This window comes from Sturnus vulgaris, chromosome 12, assembly GCF_052056855.1.
Source record: "Sturnus vulgaris isolate bStuVul1 chromosome 12, bStuVul1.hap1, whole genome shotgun sequence".
Taxonomy (NCBI): domain Eukaryota; kingdom Metazoa; phylum Chordata; class Aves; order Passeriformes; family Sturnidae; genus Sturnus; species Sturnus vulgaris.
This window is the reverse complement of record NC_142254.1, coordinates 13,203,578-13,224,194: the sequence shown is the minus strand read 5'-3', so window position 1 is coordinate 13,224,194 and position 20,617 is coordinate 13,203,578. Positions and strand designations below refer to the sequence as shown.

The 20,617-nt window shown below is 38.2% G+C and overlaps 1 protein-coding gene across 3 annotated transcripts in view; it reads left to right on the top strand.

Annotated features, from left to right (window-relative positions):
* Window positions 1-20,617, top strand: part of CBFB (core-binding factor subunit beta) — a 37,503-nt gene that overhangs the window by 1,761 nt on the left and 15,125 nt on the right. For 2 of the 3 annotated variants that reach the window (XM_014880810.2, XM_014880811.2), the window contains exons 3-4: window positions 3,020-3,136; window positions 16,684-16,800. In XM_014880810.2, coding sequence (XP_014736296.1) covers window positions 3,020-3,136; window positions 16,684-16,800 — 234 coding nt within the window. Of the gene's footprint in view, window positions 1-3,019; window positions 3,137-16,683; window positions 16,809-19,425; window positions 19,429-20,617 lie in introns of all 3 variants that reach the window. The other variant, XM_088171907.1, reaches the window with a different exon arrangement.

Below are 20,617 nucleotides of genomic sequence, written 5' to 3'. Positions count from 1 at the left end.
TTCTTATGCAGCCTATGCAGTTTCTATATAAATGGGAAATCACTATAGTTTCACCTTTGTACTTCTGAGCCTGCTGCTGCCCTTTTTTTGCCAGAACTTCATCCCTTGGAAGCAACCAGTGATGCATGTTCTACATATTTTCACTCTACTTAATTATAAAACAGGCTCTATATTTCTTCATCTGAAACATCTGGTTTTGTTTTGTGAACAGGGCATGAGTAGTCAGGTTTATTTAGAAATGTAGTGTGTAATGACTGATGGTAAAAAGAGCTAGTAATTTTACTTTTTTTTTTTTTTTTAGTCTTGAATGTTTTTCCAGACATCAAGGATTTATTCTTTTATCTCCAAAGGAAGCCTTTGCAAATGACCTTACATATTTTGATGCAGGAAAAAACCCTCAGAGAACAGCTCAGGGATTTAATGTAGAACCAGCAGTAGGATGTTGGTTACATGTGTGAAATAGCTCTTGATTGAATAAAGGAGATAATTACCAATATTACTGAGAAGTAACTGTGAAGTGTATGAAATAAGGTTTCACATTTACTTGTAATGCTTTGATAACTTAAATAACCTCATGTGTTTGGTTTCCTTTGCAAGGTACTTGTATTTATGTTGTCTGTGTGTGGGTCAGGTCGCCCTTGTACTACCTGATAAGCTTTCCACAAAATTTGTGACATAAATGTCTGATAACTTTTCAGACTGGCCTTTGGAAGGCTCTGCAGACAAAACTATAGTTTTCTTACTCTAAAGTTTAAAACCAAACTAGTGATGTGCTTTTTTTTTTTTTAATCATCATTATTATTTTTTATTTAATTTGTTTATTTGATGGAAATTAATGGCTTCCATGTAGTCTTGTGTGGTTATTAGTAGGACTGTTCTCGAGATTTTCGGTATTGACCTATGATTTGATTTGAGAAGCATATGAGTACTTTAAATTGGATGGTTTTGTGTCTTCACAGGGAGGGAACAAATATCTACATAGCTTTTTATGGTTTAAATGGTGCCTGCCTGACTCTGAGGATGTGGAATTTGTGTACTTTTACTTCTTTTCTCTGATCTTTCTCCCCCTGTTTTTCATGGCCCTCTAGGACACATTGGGGATGGAAGCAGGGAGGCATGGGCACTTCATTGTCTTCCTGGGTTTTCCAGAAAGCAAGTACAGTCCTTTTGACTCAGTACCAGAACTGGACTGGTCCATAGGACTTCAGTGATCAGCTGGTTTACTCTCAAAGATCTCACTCCTTGATATTTTAAATGTATAAATTAAGGAGTATCAAACACATATTTACTAAAGATGCTCAGAAGTAGGAAAACAATTTTTGAGCTGACTAAGTGGTGAAGAGTCAGAATCACCAATATTTGGAGATAGGTGTAATTTTTTTGTTGATGCTTGGATAGCATCACTTAGAAAAGCAGAGGGATAATAGAAGGTAGTAAGCCTGATAGTGATGGTGTGGAGCTCTGACAGATTTGATGCCTCCTATTTGTGCAAATGTATCCTTAATGAAACTTCTGTTATGATTGAAGTGTTTGTCTTTGGAAACAAATGCACTAATACAGTATTCTTCTGGCATTTCTAGGACTGATTTGTTAATTTTAATGACATTGAGAATGTGCTTACAGGAGATAAAACAAGCAAACAAAAACATCAACAAAAATTTTAAAATCTGTTTTTAAGGATAGCCTGGAACCAAAACTGCTTGCAGAGCATTAGTCTTCCTTGGTGGAGGGGGAAGAGCCAAGACAAAGCACTTCTACTTTCAAAATGGGAGGTATTAATCCTGTGACAGTGTTGCACTCCATGACTAGAACTAGCTTAAATAAAATGTAGGTACAGTGTCACAAGTAACTGTACAGTTATACTATGAAGTGGCTGAATTATGGTTTGCTTGAAAGAAACCTGCTTGTCAGGAAATTTCTACTGTTGAAGTAGTATTTGTATAGCTTTTAAGAAAAAACCCCTGTATTCTAGATAAAAGACGATTTAAATCTAAGTGATCATGGTAATAAATACAGCCATTTGATTTCAACAAATTATATTTAACCATGGGATTTAGAGAAGAGTGATATGCCGTGAATCTGTGTGAGTATTCACGTGCTTACAGGACAACAAGCTCACCTGTACCAGAGAAGAGTATAAATACTGTGAATCTGGCTTCTGCTTGCAAAAATATTTTTTTATTTCGTGTCTAGGAATTGGTGTACTCATCATGGCTTGGAGTTCAGATATGCTAACAAATAAAGGGAGTTTATAAAGAAAACTGAATCCCATTTTTACTTGAAATTGTAGAAAATGGTTTGCTTGACAGCAATGCATGCTTTTTCTAATAGGTTTAAGCCAGTCCCTTTAATGATTTTACAAAGGACTGCAGCTGAGAGGAATTCCTACAGTTGCCTTTTCTCACTGACACAGCACCTGCTGATCTGGGTATCACTGGTGTCTTAATGTGACATGAGGACTTTGTCCTGTGAAGCTTGATTGAACTCTGTATTGATGCTGCATGCCCAGTAGATGATAAAATAGGAATATCTATGCTTCAGTTACGTGTCTGTCTAGATATAAGTAGATTGTGAAAGATAACAAATCCTTTTCTTTTGAAAAAATTGTCCTTAGCAATGGAACTAAGGAGTTAGTTTTCCTTCAGCAGTACTTCTTTTAGAGACATGTAACCTCTTTGAAAAGCACGGGCAGTTTTTAATGTTGCAGGTACTAAGTTGGTGCAGGGTATCCAGACAGAACTGAAAGGACAGATTCTAATGTCAGCAAAACTGATTTGAAAGAAGTATTGATTCCATGTTGTATTTTATATCCGAAGCAGCCAATGGCAAATGTTGTCAAAATGGAATCAGATGTTTGTAACTTAATACTTAAGAAAAATGATGAGTGCATGTTTTTGACTTTAAGTATTCTCTATGCTGCCTGGCTTAAGACATAAACTGATGTAAAAATAAATGACTGCCTGCATAATTTATGTAATGTCTTGCTCCCTGATCCTGTTTGTATTGATTTTTCTAAAAGGCTTTTGTGGCCACAGGAACCAATCTGTCTCTCCAGTTTTTTCCGGCCAGCTGGCAGGGGGAGCAGCGACAGACACCGACCCGGGAATATGTCGACTTTGAAAGAGAAGGAGGCAAGGTAAGGAGGGAATTGTTGAAACTGAAAGAAATTTTTTTCGTTGTGCTTGTGGTCTTACTGGTATGCACTGCACGTACAATGTGATATTTCTAATACTTCACATCTCCATGCAGGTAGGTAGTGATGTGAGTACAAGTGAAAGCTGGTAAGATAAAATATTGCTTTGTTTTAAAGCATGCTGATGTTTAGGCAAATGGAAAAATTGGGAAACATGTCAGTACTGGTGGCTTTGTATTATTTTGAAGAACAGAACTATTTCTGCTGTTGTGCTATGATAAAATTTTGGGGAGCAGACTAAATTTGGTGTTGTGTAGGTGCTTCTAAAGTGGCTCAGAAATTAGACTTTGGACAATGAATTGTGGTAGACTAGTGAAAATTTGCACTTTCAACAGGTTATTTAATATTGTCTTTGGCTGCCAGTTGGTACAGCAAGCAGTCAGTGTGCTCTAAGTGGAATGAAGCTTTTTCTCAGTTTCACCATCAGCTATAACACAGAAGCAGCATTGCTTTCAGAATTGATTTCTGAATCTCTTTTCTCTGAGGTGGTTGTCCCGTAGACTGATATAAAAAGCTCAAATTCCCTAGTGACAGTGATGGTTACTGTGAAGCTGTATTAGATTTAAAGTCAGAAACCTTGCTTAGTCTCATCAGAATAAAGTTACTGAAATCACCCACAGCTGGTTTTGTTTTACAGGAAAAACATACCTTTAAAATATAGATGCTGTCTCTTATCTGTGCTCCTGTAGGTGCTTTGGGACTGGTCCAAAGATCACTGAATTCAATAGGAGACTTTCTTCAGAACTCACTGGGTTTAGGCCAGCAATTAAGCCCTCATAGTTTTTCTGTTTCAGGCTAATTTTTATGTATTTTTTTCTATTTTAAAAAACTTCTAATGGACTACAAAATCCTTCCTTTTGCCTAAATTTTTTTCCCTGCCCTTGTAACACGAAACAGCTAATGCTACCAAACCTACCAGGCTGGAGGAAATACTTGAAGCATATTCAGGTTTAATGGCATATTGGGTCTTTTAAATGCTGCTAGGTGGAAGATAAATATTTCCTATAGTGGGAAAACTTGATTGGAAGAAAAAAAAATTCCTGAGGGCAGTTATGGTATGTGGAATTCAAGTTAATGAGGTTTTTTGGAAAAAATTGTTTTCCATTTAGTCCTGTGAGGCTTGCAGAAGTTTGACAAATTGGGGGAGAAGTGAAGTTGGCTGTCTGGGTACTGACTGCTTTGCTAAGGAAACTGAATTGAATCTGGCTCTTACTGAAAAATATTGATTCTGGCTCACAATTGAATGAGGAATTTTTCTTGTAATGTGTAAGAAGACTGAAGTCTCTCTTCTTGCCAGTTCAAAACTAATTTTATTTACTCCTATGATTTTTTTCTTAACTTTGTTTTCTCTGAATGAATTCTTAAAGTACTGAACTGCTTCATCTATTTTCTTGTGTTGTCTTAATCATGTAAGAGCATGGTAGGTATGCTGTATATTAAAATAGAACATGAGCCTCATTAATGAATGCCACTCCTCTTATGTGTGTTTACAGTAAATTCTAGACTGCTTCACTGAAATGTTTAGAGGAATTAATCTGAATGAGGCTAGAGGTGGACAAACAGATAAATGGGAATAATGTTATGCTCTGGTATGAAAAAATCACAGATTCACTGTTGTAATCAGCCCTTACTTGTGTAAATCACACATGAATGCAGGCTTGCTCTGCACAGAATTAAACTTCTCTGAAAGTAAGCCACTCCCATGATTGGAGCAGAGGAATGAGCAGAGTGGGAGAGTGTTTTATGTTATCAACAGAAACAGTTAAGAGTTTCATATGAATTGTCTGAAATTTTGTTCTCCCTAGATTTTTGTCATTTAGTTTAATTAAGAATTTCTTTCACGGGCTTCAGCAGTCTCTTAAAGCCATGTGATTTTTGTAGCTCTGTGCAACATTGTTTTATGAGCTTTGATTCTTGAAGCAGTGCATAATGTGTTTGTTCATCACTGGATTTATGCCAACAAGGCATGTTTTTAATTATATGAATAAAAAAAGACTATGGGGGAAGCTGTCAGTTAATAATTATCTTAGGCATTAGTTTGAGATCTAGAAAGTAGATAAACTTACCAACATTAGAATATTTTTATTCTGGAATTCTGCTTTGGTGTTTGGCTAAACAATGATGGCCCAAAATAGTTTATCCAGATTTAAAGTATGTCACTATTGTGCTAAAGAAGTTTTGTACACAGATTGACAAAGCTACCAATGCAGCATCTGCTAGAATTGCTGCTTAAATGATTGAATTTTAGAAAGAGTAACGCTCTTGTAAAAGTTGTGATTCTGCAAATGCATACTTCATAGGCTTGAGGTTTTTCAATCTGGTACTTCTTAACTGAGGGTTTTTTTTATATGCTTAATTTGCCTTTTAATTTGATGCATCTGATGTTCACAATGGGTGGGTAGGCCTCTGGTGGATACCCTGTCTTCATTAATCCAAGAATTGGATGGCTCAGTGTACACTTAATGTTTCTACTCATTTTAAACTCAAGTTTAACATTTTTTTGAGATAGCTTTAACATTCTGTGCTGCCGTTGACCTGCAGCAAATTTAATTGTGTATTTGAGCAATTTTTCAGGTTTGTCATAGCAGAAGAAAAAGCAGCACTAAAAATAGGTCCCTAGATCGTAAAAATGATAGAACATAGTATTTCATTGTGATTGTGGGTATGTGTGGGGTGTATCAGATGCAGTGTGTGTGCTGTTTCTGGGGAGCTGAACCATACCAAGGCTCTCTGATCCTCTGTGTTGTCAGCTGATTTTCAGGTTTTTTTTAAATTTGTTTTTTTGGTAAGGAATAAATGAATAGATCTTAAGAAATTGAAAGAAAGGCAGTGTAGTAGTCTAATGTATTGCCTGAAATATTGGATGATTAACCTTGCAATTAAATTGAGAGCTTTATTTTCACCTTGGTTTTCTGGTATCATTAATGACTTAGACTAGTTTTACTGTGATTAATAAAGTTCTGTAATTTTTATTTCAGTTTTGTACTGATGGCATATGAACTTAAGGCTGAACTGTGTATGGACTTCAGTGCTTTTTAAAATCTAATATTTCTCAAAGTCCCTCTGTTTTGTTCAGAACTGTGTGGTCAACTTTCTTTGCTTGTTTCATTTTGTATAGTTCTTAGAGTAAGATAATGTCCCCAGTTTTCATTTCTTATTCAAGATGTTTCTTTAGCTCCACTCTTTCTTACTTGAAAGAACATTAGTTCTCAGATACTCTTTTCTACTGTTTAAATACCAATCACTGATGAAGTCTATGAAGTTGTTTTACTTCCACTCCTCTTTATAAAACAATTCTCCATCTCTTTCCAATCCAGCTTTACTTCCTGTCTGTTCATTGGTGGCAGCTGCTCGTAAACCAGAGTCTTCCACACGGGTTTATTTCGCTCTAATACACTGTGAACTCTGCAGCTTTGGAGGAAAGCACATCAGACATGATTTAAATTGATCCAGAGTGCCTGCTGTGCCATATGTGATGTAACTAGGATTTCTACTCATTAACCATCAACTTTGTTCTAGCCGTAACTAAAGATTTTCCGTTTTCTATCTAAAGATGCTGAGTTTCTACTTGCACAGTTTTTTGTCATAACTAGCTTTTATTTTGCTCCAAGTTGGTGTTAACGACCTGGATGACTTTGTTATGCTGCAGGTGTTACAGCAGAAATAGAAGTGTAATGAAAAGCAGTTTTTATTAAAATACAACACCTATTCAAATGGCAGCCAATAGAACCAGCTTTCCACTTTTCCTGAGCAGCCTTAAACAATTGTTATCTTCCTACTTGTTCTTTTGGGATCATGATGACCCCAAAACCTTGTGGTAGCTGGGAGAGATGCCTCTGTGAGGAGCAGCAGGTGGTCCGTGAAGGGACATCAGCTGCTGGATTGTCTGTGTGCTCAGAGCCTTCGAGGTACTTTTGCCTGCTCCAGCCAAGGGAAGTGGTATTGTCCTGATGAAACCCACATCACTGTTGTTACTTTTGATCTTTCTCTGACTTTTCTGTGAGCTTTAAACAAGGAGGTCAATGTGTGGTTATGCTCACAGCAGACAAATGGGTTTGGTGGTGTATCCAGTTTGTAACCAGCTTGGCTAAACAGCTTGATTTTTTTTTTTTTTTTCCCTTGGAGTTGCTTGATGGGAGTCCTGTAAAGGTGTGGTGAATGAGAAGAATTCACTTTTCTTGATGATCCGCTTGATTAGTTTTCATCCAGGATCATCGATATGGTTTGAGTAAAATACTAGTTTTCTATAAATGCTTGTGATTCTAGAGGTTATTATTGTGTTTGTGCTTAAGAGTCCTTTAGCTGGCAGAGACTTCTCAGTTTCTTTTTCTTTCTATTATTTTTTTTTCCCCAGCAACATCCTTTGTTTATGCTCCTAAACCCATTTTTGCTTTAGAGGAGAGTGAGATTTTTTCTCTTTTTTTCTGTCTAGATACTTGAAAGTGTTCATTATGACCTGCTGTTGCATAGAGGAGACCTGTTTAATCCAAATTCCCTTTGAAGCTACAGTCATAGTGTACCTCTGCTTATTCACTTTACCTCACAATTAGGAGATGCCTCTATTTGCATATACACGATGAACAGTTAGGAACTTGGATTTTGGGAAGAGAACTCTTTAGAGGACATAGACTGGACACGTTGTGCTGGCAGGCAGCCACTGGCTGGATTTGGACAGTTGTTCCTGCAGAGTGATTTATCATCGAGTGCCCTCTGCCACTGGAGTGTGAGTCACCCCAGGCACCTCTCATGTGACGAGGATCACAGCCTTTTCCCTGGAATCCTTTCACCCCTCATCCTCCAAATACTTTTGGGACTGCCCACAGCCTCGTCCCTGCCTTACAATGCCGATGCCATTTTGAAACAAGGCTTGGGAGCAGTACTTGCAGCATGGCTGTGGAAGTACTTAAGGTCAGCTGTCAGTAAACCTGCTTCTGTTTAGCTTTTATTCTGTATTCTAAAAGCAGTTATTCAGTCATACTACCTTGAACTCTTTCCAGTGGCTTAAATGCACTCGTTAGAGTTGTATAGACAAGATTTCAAATATACCCATGTCATCATCCTAAAGTTTCCCAGAAGAGGAACAAAATTGGAGGTAGTGAGCTAAATTTTGCATTTGGGAAGCAGCTATATATAAGGACAGATGAATGCTGTGTGGATGAAAGCAGTACTCAAGATCTCTGCAGCTGGAAGAAATCCAGGCATTTGGATTATTGAATTCTCTTGTTTGCATATCAGTCTTCACTTACTAAGCAAAGTTGCTAATATTATGCTTCTCTCCTCTTATAAGTGAATGAGAAAAGTGAGAGAGTCATTGTTGAGAATGTCTGCTTCTTTCTGAAAATCACTTAATAATTCATATTAAAAATAAGAAAACTTCAATAAGATGATGAAACATTTGCTTCAAGAAACTGTCATTTTTCTGAAAGTTACTGAAATGGTTCTTGAAGCTTTATTGTCCAAAGCACAAGTAACAAAATGAGCTCATTAGCTTGCATAATTGCAAGTTTGATGTTACTCTGTTAAAATTTCCAGTCATTGCTAAGGCTGTTCTCTGCAGAAGCTGATAGTTTTCTACAGAATAATTATGACACTATGAAATTTCATTGAATGATGAAAGCTGAATAGTTGTTATAGTATACGAAAGACAAAAAACTGCTAACATCTTGGTGCAGCACTACTTGTTGAGCAAATGTTTGAACAGTTTTTCCAGTCTTGAATCCTGCTTAAGGGGAAGGGTGAGGCTGTTGGAGTTCTCAAGAAAGCAATGAAAGCCAAAGGGTGGAAGAAGCAGCTTTTCTTGCCCTTCTCTTGCTTGGGTCAGTTCCTGGATGTTTTTATTAGTTGCTTGCCCATATTGCAAAATCAGGTAACTTCTTTTTTTGTATAATTGAGTGTGCTTGCATTGTATGTCTTGAATTTTCAGTCCAAAAGTAGAAGATTAGCAGGGTGTTTATTTGTACCCAGGTAGTGTGGTGTGCAAGTGATGTGTCTTAGATAAATCTCTTTGTAATCCTCTGTTGCAGTTGCTAGTTGTAACTGCTTTTTGCTATGTGATTTTCTGAAGGCTTGAAAAGAACAAATTTCACAACCAGTTCTGAAATTTGTCTGGAAAATATTCTGTCAATGTGGCAGAAAACTGTGTGTCTGTTAGTTACTGGGTTTGTGAGCAGAAGCATGCGTGTGCACTTGGAGCAGCAAAACCAGCAGTGATCTCCTGGCAATATTTTGCTGCAAAAGCATTATTATTTTTAATTGTTGCAAGAAAAAATGGGTCTTTTTAAAATGCATGCCCTCTCCATTAAAAGAGAGTGTAGGTTTAAAACACAGCCATCTTTCTCATGTAGAATCTAATGTAAAGATAGACTGCTAAAAGACCCTGTAAAATTTCATACGGGAAAACCCCAGCATATATTTGTCTTTCAGATTTTTCTTGTTATGCTCCTTGCATTTTTGTTGATTTTCAGTTCCAGCTCTGTGGTTGGTTTTGTCTTTTGAAGGCAAATGGATAGAGCCCGAGCATGAGATGCATTTCTCTTTGGGAGGCATTAGTCCCTTCTGTAGTGACAATGTGAAAACTAGAAGCTGTCTACTTTGTGCTTTGTACTGGGGGTTTTTTGGTGGTTTTGGTCAAGTCTGGTTCATGTTTTCTGCTTAGTCGAGAAATTGCAGTATTTTGGAATGAACTGTATCTGGAGACTTGGTTATTAGATGATGAGTATAATTTCTGTGCAGTAGCGTTTTACTGTTTTTCTATGTGAGCTTCTAAGCCTAAGTACTGGCCAGTCATCCTAATCCAGGAATAAAATGCTCCACAGATTTTAACCACATTTGTTCTGACATCCTTACTGCTTCATATCTGTTCTTAGTTATAGACTTGGGTTTTAGTTAAGTGAAACAGCAACCTGCATAATTAAATGAAACATCGATCTGCTTTCGAAAAGGAGTCATGATTACATAGTTGAGCTAACTATGCAGAAAAAAACCTAACAAATGCAACCAACCAAAAAACCATAAAAATAGCAGGTTTTCTACAAAGGACTTTTAAATTCTCCAGTAAGGTAAGGAAAATTCAGCAATTATTTTTTTGACGTTTTAGAAACCAAACCTCATCACTGTAGTATTTCAGTAGAACACAAAGCATGTTGAGAGAGGTTTTGTCACAGCTCTGATATTACTTACAAAGATGTTTTTGAAGTGAATCTGTACATGGGTATTTTTGCTACATAGAATTGTAAAAGTGGGTTATGTTGCATCTCAGTGTTTACTGATATTTGTAATGAAACCTGGTGGCTTACATAAGCATACTTTAAAATTGAACAAAGGAATAATATCTGACCATCAGGTTTTGCTATGAAGTTGAAAACTGTAGTATGTTCTGAGGTGTTTTTCTGGCTGTGAGCTGGAGCGCATTCTTTCCTCAGCTGCAAGTGAAACGTCTCTGTGTGATCACGAGGAAGCAGAGCTGGAGGAACATGTCCCAGGCAGAAATAATGGTGCTGGCCCAAGGAGGTGTCCCTGGGCAGTGCTCCTGCCCTGGCCAGCGCTGTCCCAGGAGTCTCACCCTGGCAGCTGCTCAGGAAACAGCAAGGACCTGGTGGTGGGGTCCAGCTGTGCCATAGGTGCCACCCTTGAGGAACTTGAAGCAGTATTCATCTAGAAAACCACAATTGGGTCGTCTATGCAAAAGTGTTTAGGAAAGGCTCTTGTTTTGTCACAAAGTGTCAGTTCCCGTACATTTGCAGAAGAGTGTAAGGTTTGAAATTTACAAAACCTCATTCTCCTATAACGGAAGAAATTCTAAGACATAGCTTTTAAAACAGACGACGTTTGCTTTGTGTGTTTGTAAAAAGAATAATATATTTTGAGGGATGAGACAGAAGGATTGATCCAAATTAAAAGCACTATTAACTCATAGTCACTTTCTAAATGGGATTCTGAATTTTCAGTTGTTTCTATTTATGTTTCATTCCAGTTTAAATTATGTAACAAGGTAGTGTAAGGGAATTAAACTTAGAAACTCAGATGAATGCTGTTCATGATTTGGTTGCTTGTCATTAGTTTCTTTTAAATTAATGATCAATATCTGAAAGACTAATGTGAAGCCTTGCATGAAGTTATCAGCTTTTCTTGTAACTTCAGTTGTTGTTACACTAATGAAGTTACTCTTCTGTTGTGTTTCCCAATTAGTTGAGGATTTTAGTGTATAAGTTCTGTTGCAAAATCTTAGAAAAGCTTTTTTGCTTTTTGCTTTTTTTTTTTTTTTTTTGCGTTTCATAGATTGCCTCCTCTCTCACGCTTTGCCCCCTCTTTGAAACCAGGCTAGAGACCCTTCTCTGTGATATGAAAGTCTTTGTATTTTGGGAGTCACACAGCAATGGGACTGATACAACTTTACATTTCAGAGCAGTCGTGCCACATCTCTGTGCAGCATTTAATTTATAAAACTGTATATATAATCATATGCTGTTGCTGTTAAAGCAACAATTTCTCATTTGAACATTTTGTATAGGTTGTTTCCTTTTACTTGCTAGTGTATAAAGATGATGTTAAGAAAAGCTGAAATGATGAGGTTAGCCTTACCCGGTTTAATGTCTCTCTTTCTTGGAGTAAGTATTGAAAGCTGTTTCTTTCTTAGTGGTCAGTGTTTCACATGAAATCACCAGGGAGACTGCTGTTCAAGTATTTAAAACTGTGGTATGATTCAGGGGAAGGTGGGATCAGAAATGAGATGAAGGGATGGATGGACGCAAGGGGCAGCCCGTTATGAATGGGCAGATGTGTACGTGATGAGGCAGAGGGTGAGTCAGAACTGAGCCTCTTCTGAAAGAATGCATTTTGCTCCAGTGTGCTGGGAAAATGAAAACAGAAGGGAGGGGACTGCACCGCTTCACGGGGGACTGATGTTTCCTGGGGGGTGAAGTTGATCTCCTCGGTGGCGCTGGCTGTCGTGAGCCTGCTGATTCATTAGTTGGTGGGTGGTGAGAACTTTGTGCAGTGGCTGGAGGAGGAAATGGCTTGGTTGCTGTAGGGAGAAGGAGCATTTTCTGTAACTGCAGGATGTGTGGATGGAGCACACAGATAGCACACCTCCAGCAGATCAGTTAAATACCCTGCTGTTGTGAGATAAGGGTTTACTAGATGACTAAAATAGGATGTGAAACCGAGTTTTTTTTGTCTAATGCTAAAATACAGTAGCTTTAAAAAAAGTAATTGAGAGTTGTCCTCTATTTAAATAGTTTTAAAATATGAATGAATGGTGTTACAGGAGCCACATGCCTGCCTGTTTTTAACAACAGAGAACTCTCAGTTAATTGGAGCTGGAGGAGAGGGTTGCTCATTTAAATGCAGATGAAAAGAAATAACAGATCATTCAAAAGAATACAAAAGGGAAGGTAAGATACACTAAACGTTGAAGGTGTGGCACGGAGGTCTTTGAGAACAAGCCAGCAGGGAGGCCAAGCACAAACACAGCTCAATAACTTAGAACCCAACTAAGCCTATTCATGCAGCACTTTCTCAAGTTTGTGTGTCTTTACGGCTCTGTTTGTCCTCTGTCCAGATAATCTGCCAGGAGATAAGAGTATTTGCTCTTGCTGCTTGTTCAGTCAGCAAGCAGAATATTTGTTCTAATACCAAAAGCCTGTTTCCAATGTAAAAGTAACATGTCTATGTTTCTCATTTAAGAATTCTAATGCTACTTTGATCTGTAGTAGGAATTTGAAATGGAAGATGTTATTTGAGATGAAATTAGTTCTGTCATAGCCACTCGAACAAAAATTGAGCTGCTCTAAACTAGTAAAAATTGCATATTTCATTATGTGCAAGTTTACCTAGGTCTCCTAGTCTAACAAAGCTTTGGCTATGCCAGTGTGTGGAAAATGAGGGTGCAAAATGAGAGAGAACTTACTCTCATCCTTCAACATGTGTACCAAGATTGTTAACAGTTGCCACTGTCAGTGGCAGAAAAGCCATACTTCCTTTGGTTTATGGGATGGACTGTATTCTGAAACGAGGCTGCTGCATGATTCAGCTTTTCCTCTTGTATGTCCCTATAATGGTGTTTCTTTATGTAGCATTAAATTTGTCCACGGAAAATGAATTTAGTAACTGCCTGACTTCCAACCTCTCCTCCTTCCTTCTGTTCTGTAGTGCTTTTCACCTGTCTCTTGAATTCTACAGCACTGACTGCCAGGCATTATTATGAAAAGTACCTAGAGGTGTGTGGAGGATTTATAAAATGATTTAAATGCAGGTAATCTGGGGTTAGCAATAAAACCTTGAAAGAGTTGTTCTAACAAAGACATACTTTTATCTACTTCTATAATATTAGAGAGAGGGGGAATTTTGGATCTTTTTAGAAATAATGCAGCTTTTGCCCTTGGTCTCCTACCATGACTATCTTGAGGCAATTTTCAGAGCAGACAATTCAGAAATTTTTTGGAAGACCACTTTGCTGGATTTTTAAGTACCATGATAGGAAATGTGTTCACAGACAGAGCAGTAATTTATTAATAATTCTGTTAAGTTCAGAAGTTGAAAGGGAACCAACATGGTTTTATCTGAAAAGAAGGAAATATGTGGTTAAACGTTTTTGGCTATAATCTTAGGTGGTTTCCATTTTCCTGAAAGAGGAGAGGGGGGGAAAAGGAGTTTAAATTCCTTTTGCTAAAATAAATTTAAAAGGACCAGTATGCATTATTGTGTTTTAATGAGAGAAAAGTTCCTGCATAAGCTCATGGGGTTTCAAGATGAATGATTACTATGTTTGAATGATTATGTGGTAATTTCAAAACTTGGAATATCTTGAGAAGGAATTCATGCTTTCAGAAGTGAAAAATGTTTGTTTATCAGAGTTGTGAAGACCTGAATCTGGTGGCGTAAGGCTTCCAGGGCTCAGATTCAGGAGCAAGGGCAGACTGCTTTATCTGGAAAGGTCAGGCTGCGTGCCAGAGGTTCCCAAGCTGCTGTGACAGCAGCTCAGCTGTTGGCTGGCGTGCTCAGGGCAGATTGTAGGAATCAGGAATCACATCAGCTCTGTCAGCTTCTTTCCCCTTTGACTTCTGAAGATTTTCATAGAATTTGCAGCACTGCTCGGGCTTCCAGGTGTTGCATTTGAAGTATGGAGCCCTGAGCGGCTGTGTCTGAGCTCCCTGCTGTTTGCACTGAGGCAGGAAGTTTGTGTGTTTGCACTGGCAGCTGCAGTGACCAAGGCAGTTGAACGGCCACTGAAACAGGTTAGTGGCAGCATAATATTCCTTATCAAAGAAACAAACAAAAAGTATTCCTGGACAACTTGGAAAGCTGGGTTTTGTCATCTGTGGGAAGGTCTAAGTAACTTTTGTTGTCCCAGGCTGCTGCTGTGGGCCAGAAGGATCGGGGAGGTTGAGTGAGAGGTAAACCCTAAATGAAGATCAGCAAAGTGCTTGTTTGCTCCTGCAAAACATAAGCGTCAGAATACAGGCTTTTTTGTCTTTACAGACCCATAGTTAGCTTATACTGCCTTTTTATTTCCCCTCTTGAATTATTCTTCATTTGCCTTAGAAGAGAATGACAGTTGTAATAGCCTCTTTTAACTGTCTTTCACTTCTTTAATTAAATACATCTATTAAAAGGATGCTGTGTCCTTCATTTGTTTCTTGTGAGATGAATGGGTGAAGACTGTGCTGAAGGGATGCAATGTATTTTGTATGTTTGACTTGCTTAATCTTGAAATGAGGGCTGTGGGAGGTGGTTTCCTGGTAGTCCACATCTTACTCATGCTGGTTCTGACACCTCTGCTTGCAGAGGCTGTTGGCCAGTAGATGTGCCTGGTGTGTTGTCCCCACAGTGTGCTGTCCCCACACAAGGTTGGGCTGTGATGACTCTCTCAGATGGGCACAGAAAATCATGCTGTGCTCTTAGCAGAGACCTTGCAGTCGAAGTGCTGGTGGGAAGAAGATATGCTCAAACAAATAACATTTATTGCTTCATTATTGAGCTGCTGCATGTTGTACTAATTAAAAGGTCAAAAGCTGTGTCACTTCATACCAACGTGTGATAAGTTGTAAAATTCAGGCTTGTAGATCAAATGTTTGTTTTCTTTGGCAAATAACATTACTTGTTTGTCAGCTCAATTCATGTTATTTGTTCCCTTTTTTCCACTCATGGGTTGCCTTTCATGTTGTTCAGTGCTTAATTCTGCCAGCACAGCCTTTACATGAGGGGGGCTTCCCTTCCTCTGTGCCTCCTGCTTCTCGAGCTCCTTCTTTTTTTTGCTTGAGTGACCTTAGCTGGTAAGTGTGGAACTGAGCAAGTAGGCACAGTGGGGGCACTTTGAAATGTGTTATAGTGCTAAACATCAATTACACTTTGAGGATTTGCCAGAGGATTAATTTAGAACTGTTAGAGGAGGTGCTGTCTGAAAGTTCCCCTACCTAGCTGAGCTCAGGCTGCTCCTGAAGGCTGAAAAAACTCAAATGGATTTGGAATGTCTAAACAGTCTTTCAGTCTGAAGTGGGTTGCAGGCATGTGTGTAGGTTTGCCTCTCTGGTGATTCAACATAGACAAACCCCTGTTCCATGAAGGGTTTTGACTTGCCAAGTAGGCTGAAATAACTAGTGAAGGTTGATTTTTTTTTTTTATTTTTTATTTTTTTTTTTTTTTTCCTTTTCTGTACAATTCAGGTAATTTTGCTGTGACTCTTTGTTTTGTTTAATACAGATATTATTAAGTATAACATGTCAAACTCAGTGTTGTATTTGCTTCTTTTTAAGCTCCCTTGTAACTTCACTTTATTGTGTATACAGTTATCTAGATGTAGGGCCTTAAGATCATGCATTATTCCATGCTGCAGCACAAGGCACAGTGCACATTGGTGCTGTACTTGGGTTTTCATCAGCTAGTGTTGCTTCTTTGGCAAAGTTTTTCACACATGCTACACATGACAATTGACACAGGAAAACTTCCTTGTTTTTAGCATGATGTGTATATTGTGTATTTTACTGAACTCTGAGTAGTTTGTAAATTTGAGGAGGACTGAAACCAGTGCTTGGTATCTGTTGAAATCACTCATTTACTGGGATAAAATACAGAGTTTCTTTGGAATAAGGAGTGTGCTTGTTTAACTATTTAGATGTGCTATAGGATCTTCCCTGACTGGGACTATGCCGCTTTCTTTGTGGCACAAAGGTGAGCTGACAAGAAAAACTCTTAGTTTAACTGCAAGCAGTAAGAATTCTAACTAAATCCTGGTGCACAGCAGTTTATAAAATGAGAACACAGCTTAAATTTATTCCATCCAGTACAGTAGGCAAAAGTTAAAGCACTCACTTGATTAAAATGAGTTCTTGGAAAGGAAGCGGTAGAAGCTGTTAAATAGAGTCTCATGTTACCAGCTGGTTTGGATGTTCTTCTAAGAATACATATAGAAGCTTCCTGGATCAGTATTTTCATTGTGCAGGCACATGTGGAACAGCTTGCATTTCATGGCATGTGTTTTGCTTTTATTCCAGGTGTACTTGAAGGCACCTATGATTCTCAATGGTGTCTGTGTAATCTGGAAAGGCTGGATAGATCTACAGAGACTGGATGGTATGGGCTGCCTGGAATTTGATGAAGAGAGAGCACAGGTAAGACAGTCTGCCCTTGGCTACTTACATATTTGTTTGTTCTTCTGGAGGAAAACACAGTTTTTGCCTTTGCTTTGAGTACAAACTCCAAAGTAAACTTGCAGTATGGAAGTTCAGAAACATGTGGCTGTAGCAAAAGTCTAGCTACATTAGGTCAAATGTTAGGGGCAGGAATAATTTGTGATTTACACCTTTGAGTGATTTTTGCACTGTTAATAAAATATTTTAAAACTTATTCCTCCAAAATACCAAGAACACTCTTCTATTGTGCCTTGCCTCTCCCTAACTTAAGAAACTAATTTGCACATTAATGAAGTGATGTTAACGTGACTATGCTTGGGATTAAATAGAAACACTTTGTGTCAAAGTGTTTTTGGAGAAGTGACAGCCCTGAACACTTCCTTCTCGATGCCTAGAAAGAGAGAATAGTCCTGCCACCCTTTGTGAATCCAAGAGAAAAGCCACAGACCAAGTCTTTTGCTCAAAATCCACTTTTTGCTGTGCATTCACTTCTTGCAAAGCTGTGTCAGTGACTTGAGCAAGCTCAGTTCCAGCTGCAGCAGTGACTGCTGTGGACTCCATGGATTAGGCAGCCTTCAGGCTGTAATGCCTTACACAGCCAGGACAAGTGTGTAGCCTTGAGGAAAGTAATATAAATCCCAAGGTTCTTGATCTGTAGTTACTAAGTTTGATACATAATGCTAAGTCACAGGACTTCTGAACTGTCTTCTGAGAGCAGGCTGATGGGAATGTGCACTCAGGAGGAGACTGTCACTCTTTCCAAAACTGGAGCATGCCTGGAAGTGGGCACCTCTCCAAAAAGGAGGGGGTCAGGTGACCTGTGGGTTTAATTTTTCTCTTCTTAATTTCCCAATAAATGTTTTTGCAAGTGTTTGCATTACTTTAGTTTCCCAATGTGTATATGCTGTCTTAAGAAAACTTAATTCCCTTTTGTTGTCTTCAGAAAGTGTCTGTGCACTGAGGTTGTGATTTCCTCTTTGTGTGTGTGAGGGGATGTCTGCAGGCTCTCAGGTGTCAGTGCTTTCCTGAGTTGTGAGTACAGGGTGCTGAGCTGGAGGTATTGCACTGTGTGCATCTACAGAGATGTTTGCACTCAGTTACAGGTGTCTAACTTGTTTTTAGTTTGTGATTCTTGGCGGCTGTGAGGTTGTCAATGGTCATTCTGTTTGCTACAGTAGAAGTACCTAAGGGTGCCCAGTGTCATAAAGAGCTATACAGACACAGGAGTAGCTGCAGTTTTATATGTGTTAGTATTGTAAACATTTGGGCAATCTTCAGTTTCTTCAGTTTCCTTTTTCCTGTATCTGTCACTCTGCTTCCTTGTTTAAAACTGTTGTAATATTGCTAGTGGCAGTTGACTGAACTGATGATTTTGATCCCAGAATAACACTGGCGTCAGAGGGGGCTTAAGTGTCTCATACAGTATTGCCTGTGTACCCACTGTCCTTCGTGTGAGGTCCAGCTGTTCTTTACACTCCCCTCATTTTTTGGAAGCTTGTCTTAAGCAATTGTAGTGCTCTTGCATTTTCCTGTCTCTTACCATTTCATACTAATGCTAGGACCACATAAAATTTTTCTTTGCTGTCATACTTTGGAAAACATACTACCCTTCACCAGGTCAAGAAATACTTTAGGAAGAGAATCCACACGTGTTAAGATTGAAGTGTTTTAATTGTACCTGTTAAGATACTGTTTTTTCCACTTAATCTACAGCCTGTCTGTGTCTCGGTACTAAGTGGTCTTTTTGTTACTGAAAGCCCTGGTTCCACTGCTTGCTAGACTTCGATGGACCAACACACACAAAGCTGTACATAACATGCTTGAATATCTTCCCTCTTTGGGGCTGAAATTTCCCTGGATTTGAGTGTCTTTAAGAGACTGTTTCTGTCTTCAGTACTTTTACACCTCTTCTATAGTAGAGCATCTTTCTATCTCACCAAGTCTTTTCCTACTGGGCTGCTGTGAGGATTTGTGTATAAGTGTGGGTGTGTGTCACCTTCTCCTTTTAAAATTTCTTTTCAAATTTTATTTTCTGGACTGGAAGGTTTGGTTTTGTTCTGTTGTCATGTTGATTGCTCATTCTGTTGCTCATGTTTTGCTTATTCTTATTTTTCTTTGTAAATTCATACCAGGAACATTTTTATAGAATAAAATGAAGATGTATAAATTATTTGGTGTCATACAGCTGAATTTGCTAGGCTGTTATTACTAGAATTGAGTGACATTTTTAAAAAATCATTGTTAAATTCCTGTTGTATAAGGTTGAGTTGTTTTGGTTGATTTCTTAAAATGTATCACCAAGAGTAGAGCAGAATTTTATGTTTTACTAAAAAAAAGTTCTGATGCTTTTTATCCCTTTTCTCAGACATGAGCAAACCAGTGTTTCAGCTGTCAACACATCTTCATTCTGGATGCCAACATACTGATTTTTTTTCCCCATGAATTTCTAATTTAGTTTCTTTTGGTTATGACCATTCCTTTAAAATATTCCATCCAAGGCTGTATGTCAGCCTTTTATTTCATGACCATTCTAAATTATGATAAAATGCAAAAACCTTTGATAAAAGAAAGAATGTTCTTCTGTTTAAGTCTGATTTTAAAAAGAAGGTAACAAAGACATACATATCTTTTGTAAACTAGAACTAAGGCAGCTTTTCTGGAGTCATCTGGGAGACAAGCTTATCTGTTTTCTCTCTAACCTTCTGCATTATTAAGAACAAACTTACTTTCCACTCTCTGACCCTGGTTTCTATGCCTTGTATGAACATTAAAATGGCTGTAAATGGCAAAATTCAAATCTTAAAAAAAAAAAAAAAATCGATGGTGTTAAAATATTATCTTGTTGGCAGCTTTAAACATTGCACGCGCGTCCCCAGAAAGCGCCGGCGAAAGGCGGAGGCTGGGATTGGCAGCTGTTTGTATTTCCCTGCCTTGGGCCACGAGGGAGCCCCTTCACAGCATTTCACACAGCAGCTCCAGGGCCCACGGTTGTGCCCACGGCAAAAAAGGCAATTTAAATTTTCTCAGGCTGGGGATGCTTTATCTTAAATTGAAAAATTTATGCACTTAGTCCCCAGGTAGATTAAAACTTAGTTGTGCTCTCTACATGTTTATGTCCTCTAACAGTCAAGGTCAGCTTTTTAAAAAATTATCAACTTTAAAATAACATTTGCATGTGTGTGAAAATTTTAAGCAGAGTCAGTAGTAATTTTGCTTGAAGAGCTAGAAGGAGGGAGAAGCAATACAGTTTATCCCTTCCTGGTTTGTGGAGCCTCTTCAGATGGGACTCCTCATTCTGAGAATTTTAAAATTCTGATGGGGAACAGTAAATGTGTTAGAAGGTCTCTTTAAGAAAAATGACTTCCAATCCAGTTAATAATGGTTCCACATATTGCTAACACTTTATTTAAAATGTTTCCTAATAGAAAACAGAGTTTGAAGGAATTTTTGAGTGTTAGTATATTTAATCTGTTCCTGTTCATAAGCCATTATTAAAAATAAGCAAAAGAGCTCTTGAAAACCTGCAGGTTTCTCCTCCATTGTATGGGAATGTGTGCAAATTGGTAGGAGGAATAATTTCTACTTTGCACTTTCCTATGCATCTAAATTGAAATAATATAAATGATACACAAGTATTAAGAATGTTCATACTGATACACCTGCAGCAGCTTTTGATAAAATGAAGGATCTATTTGATTTGTAACTTTGTTAATACTTTTAAATGCAAGATAATTAAATTACCACTGTTAGTGTAGTGATGCTAGTGGCCTCTGTCTAGGTGTACCTGTGAATACTG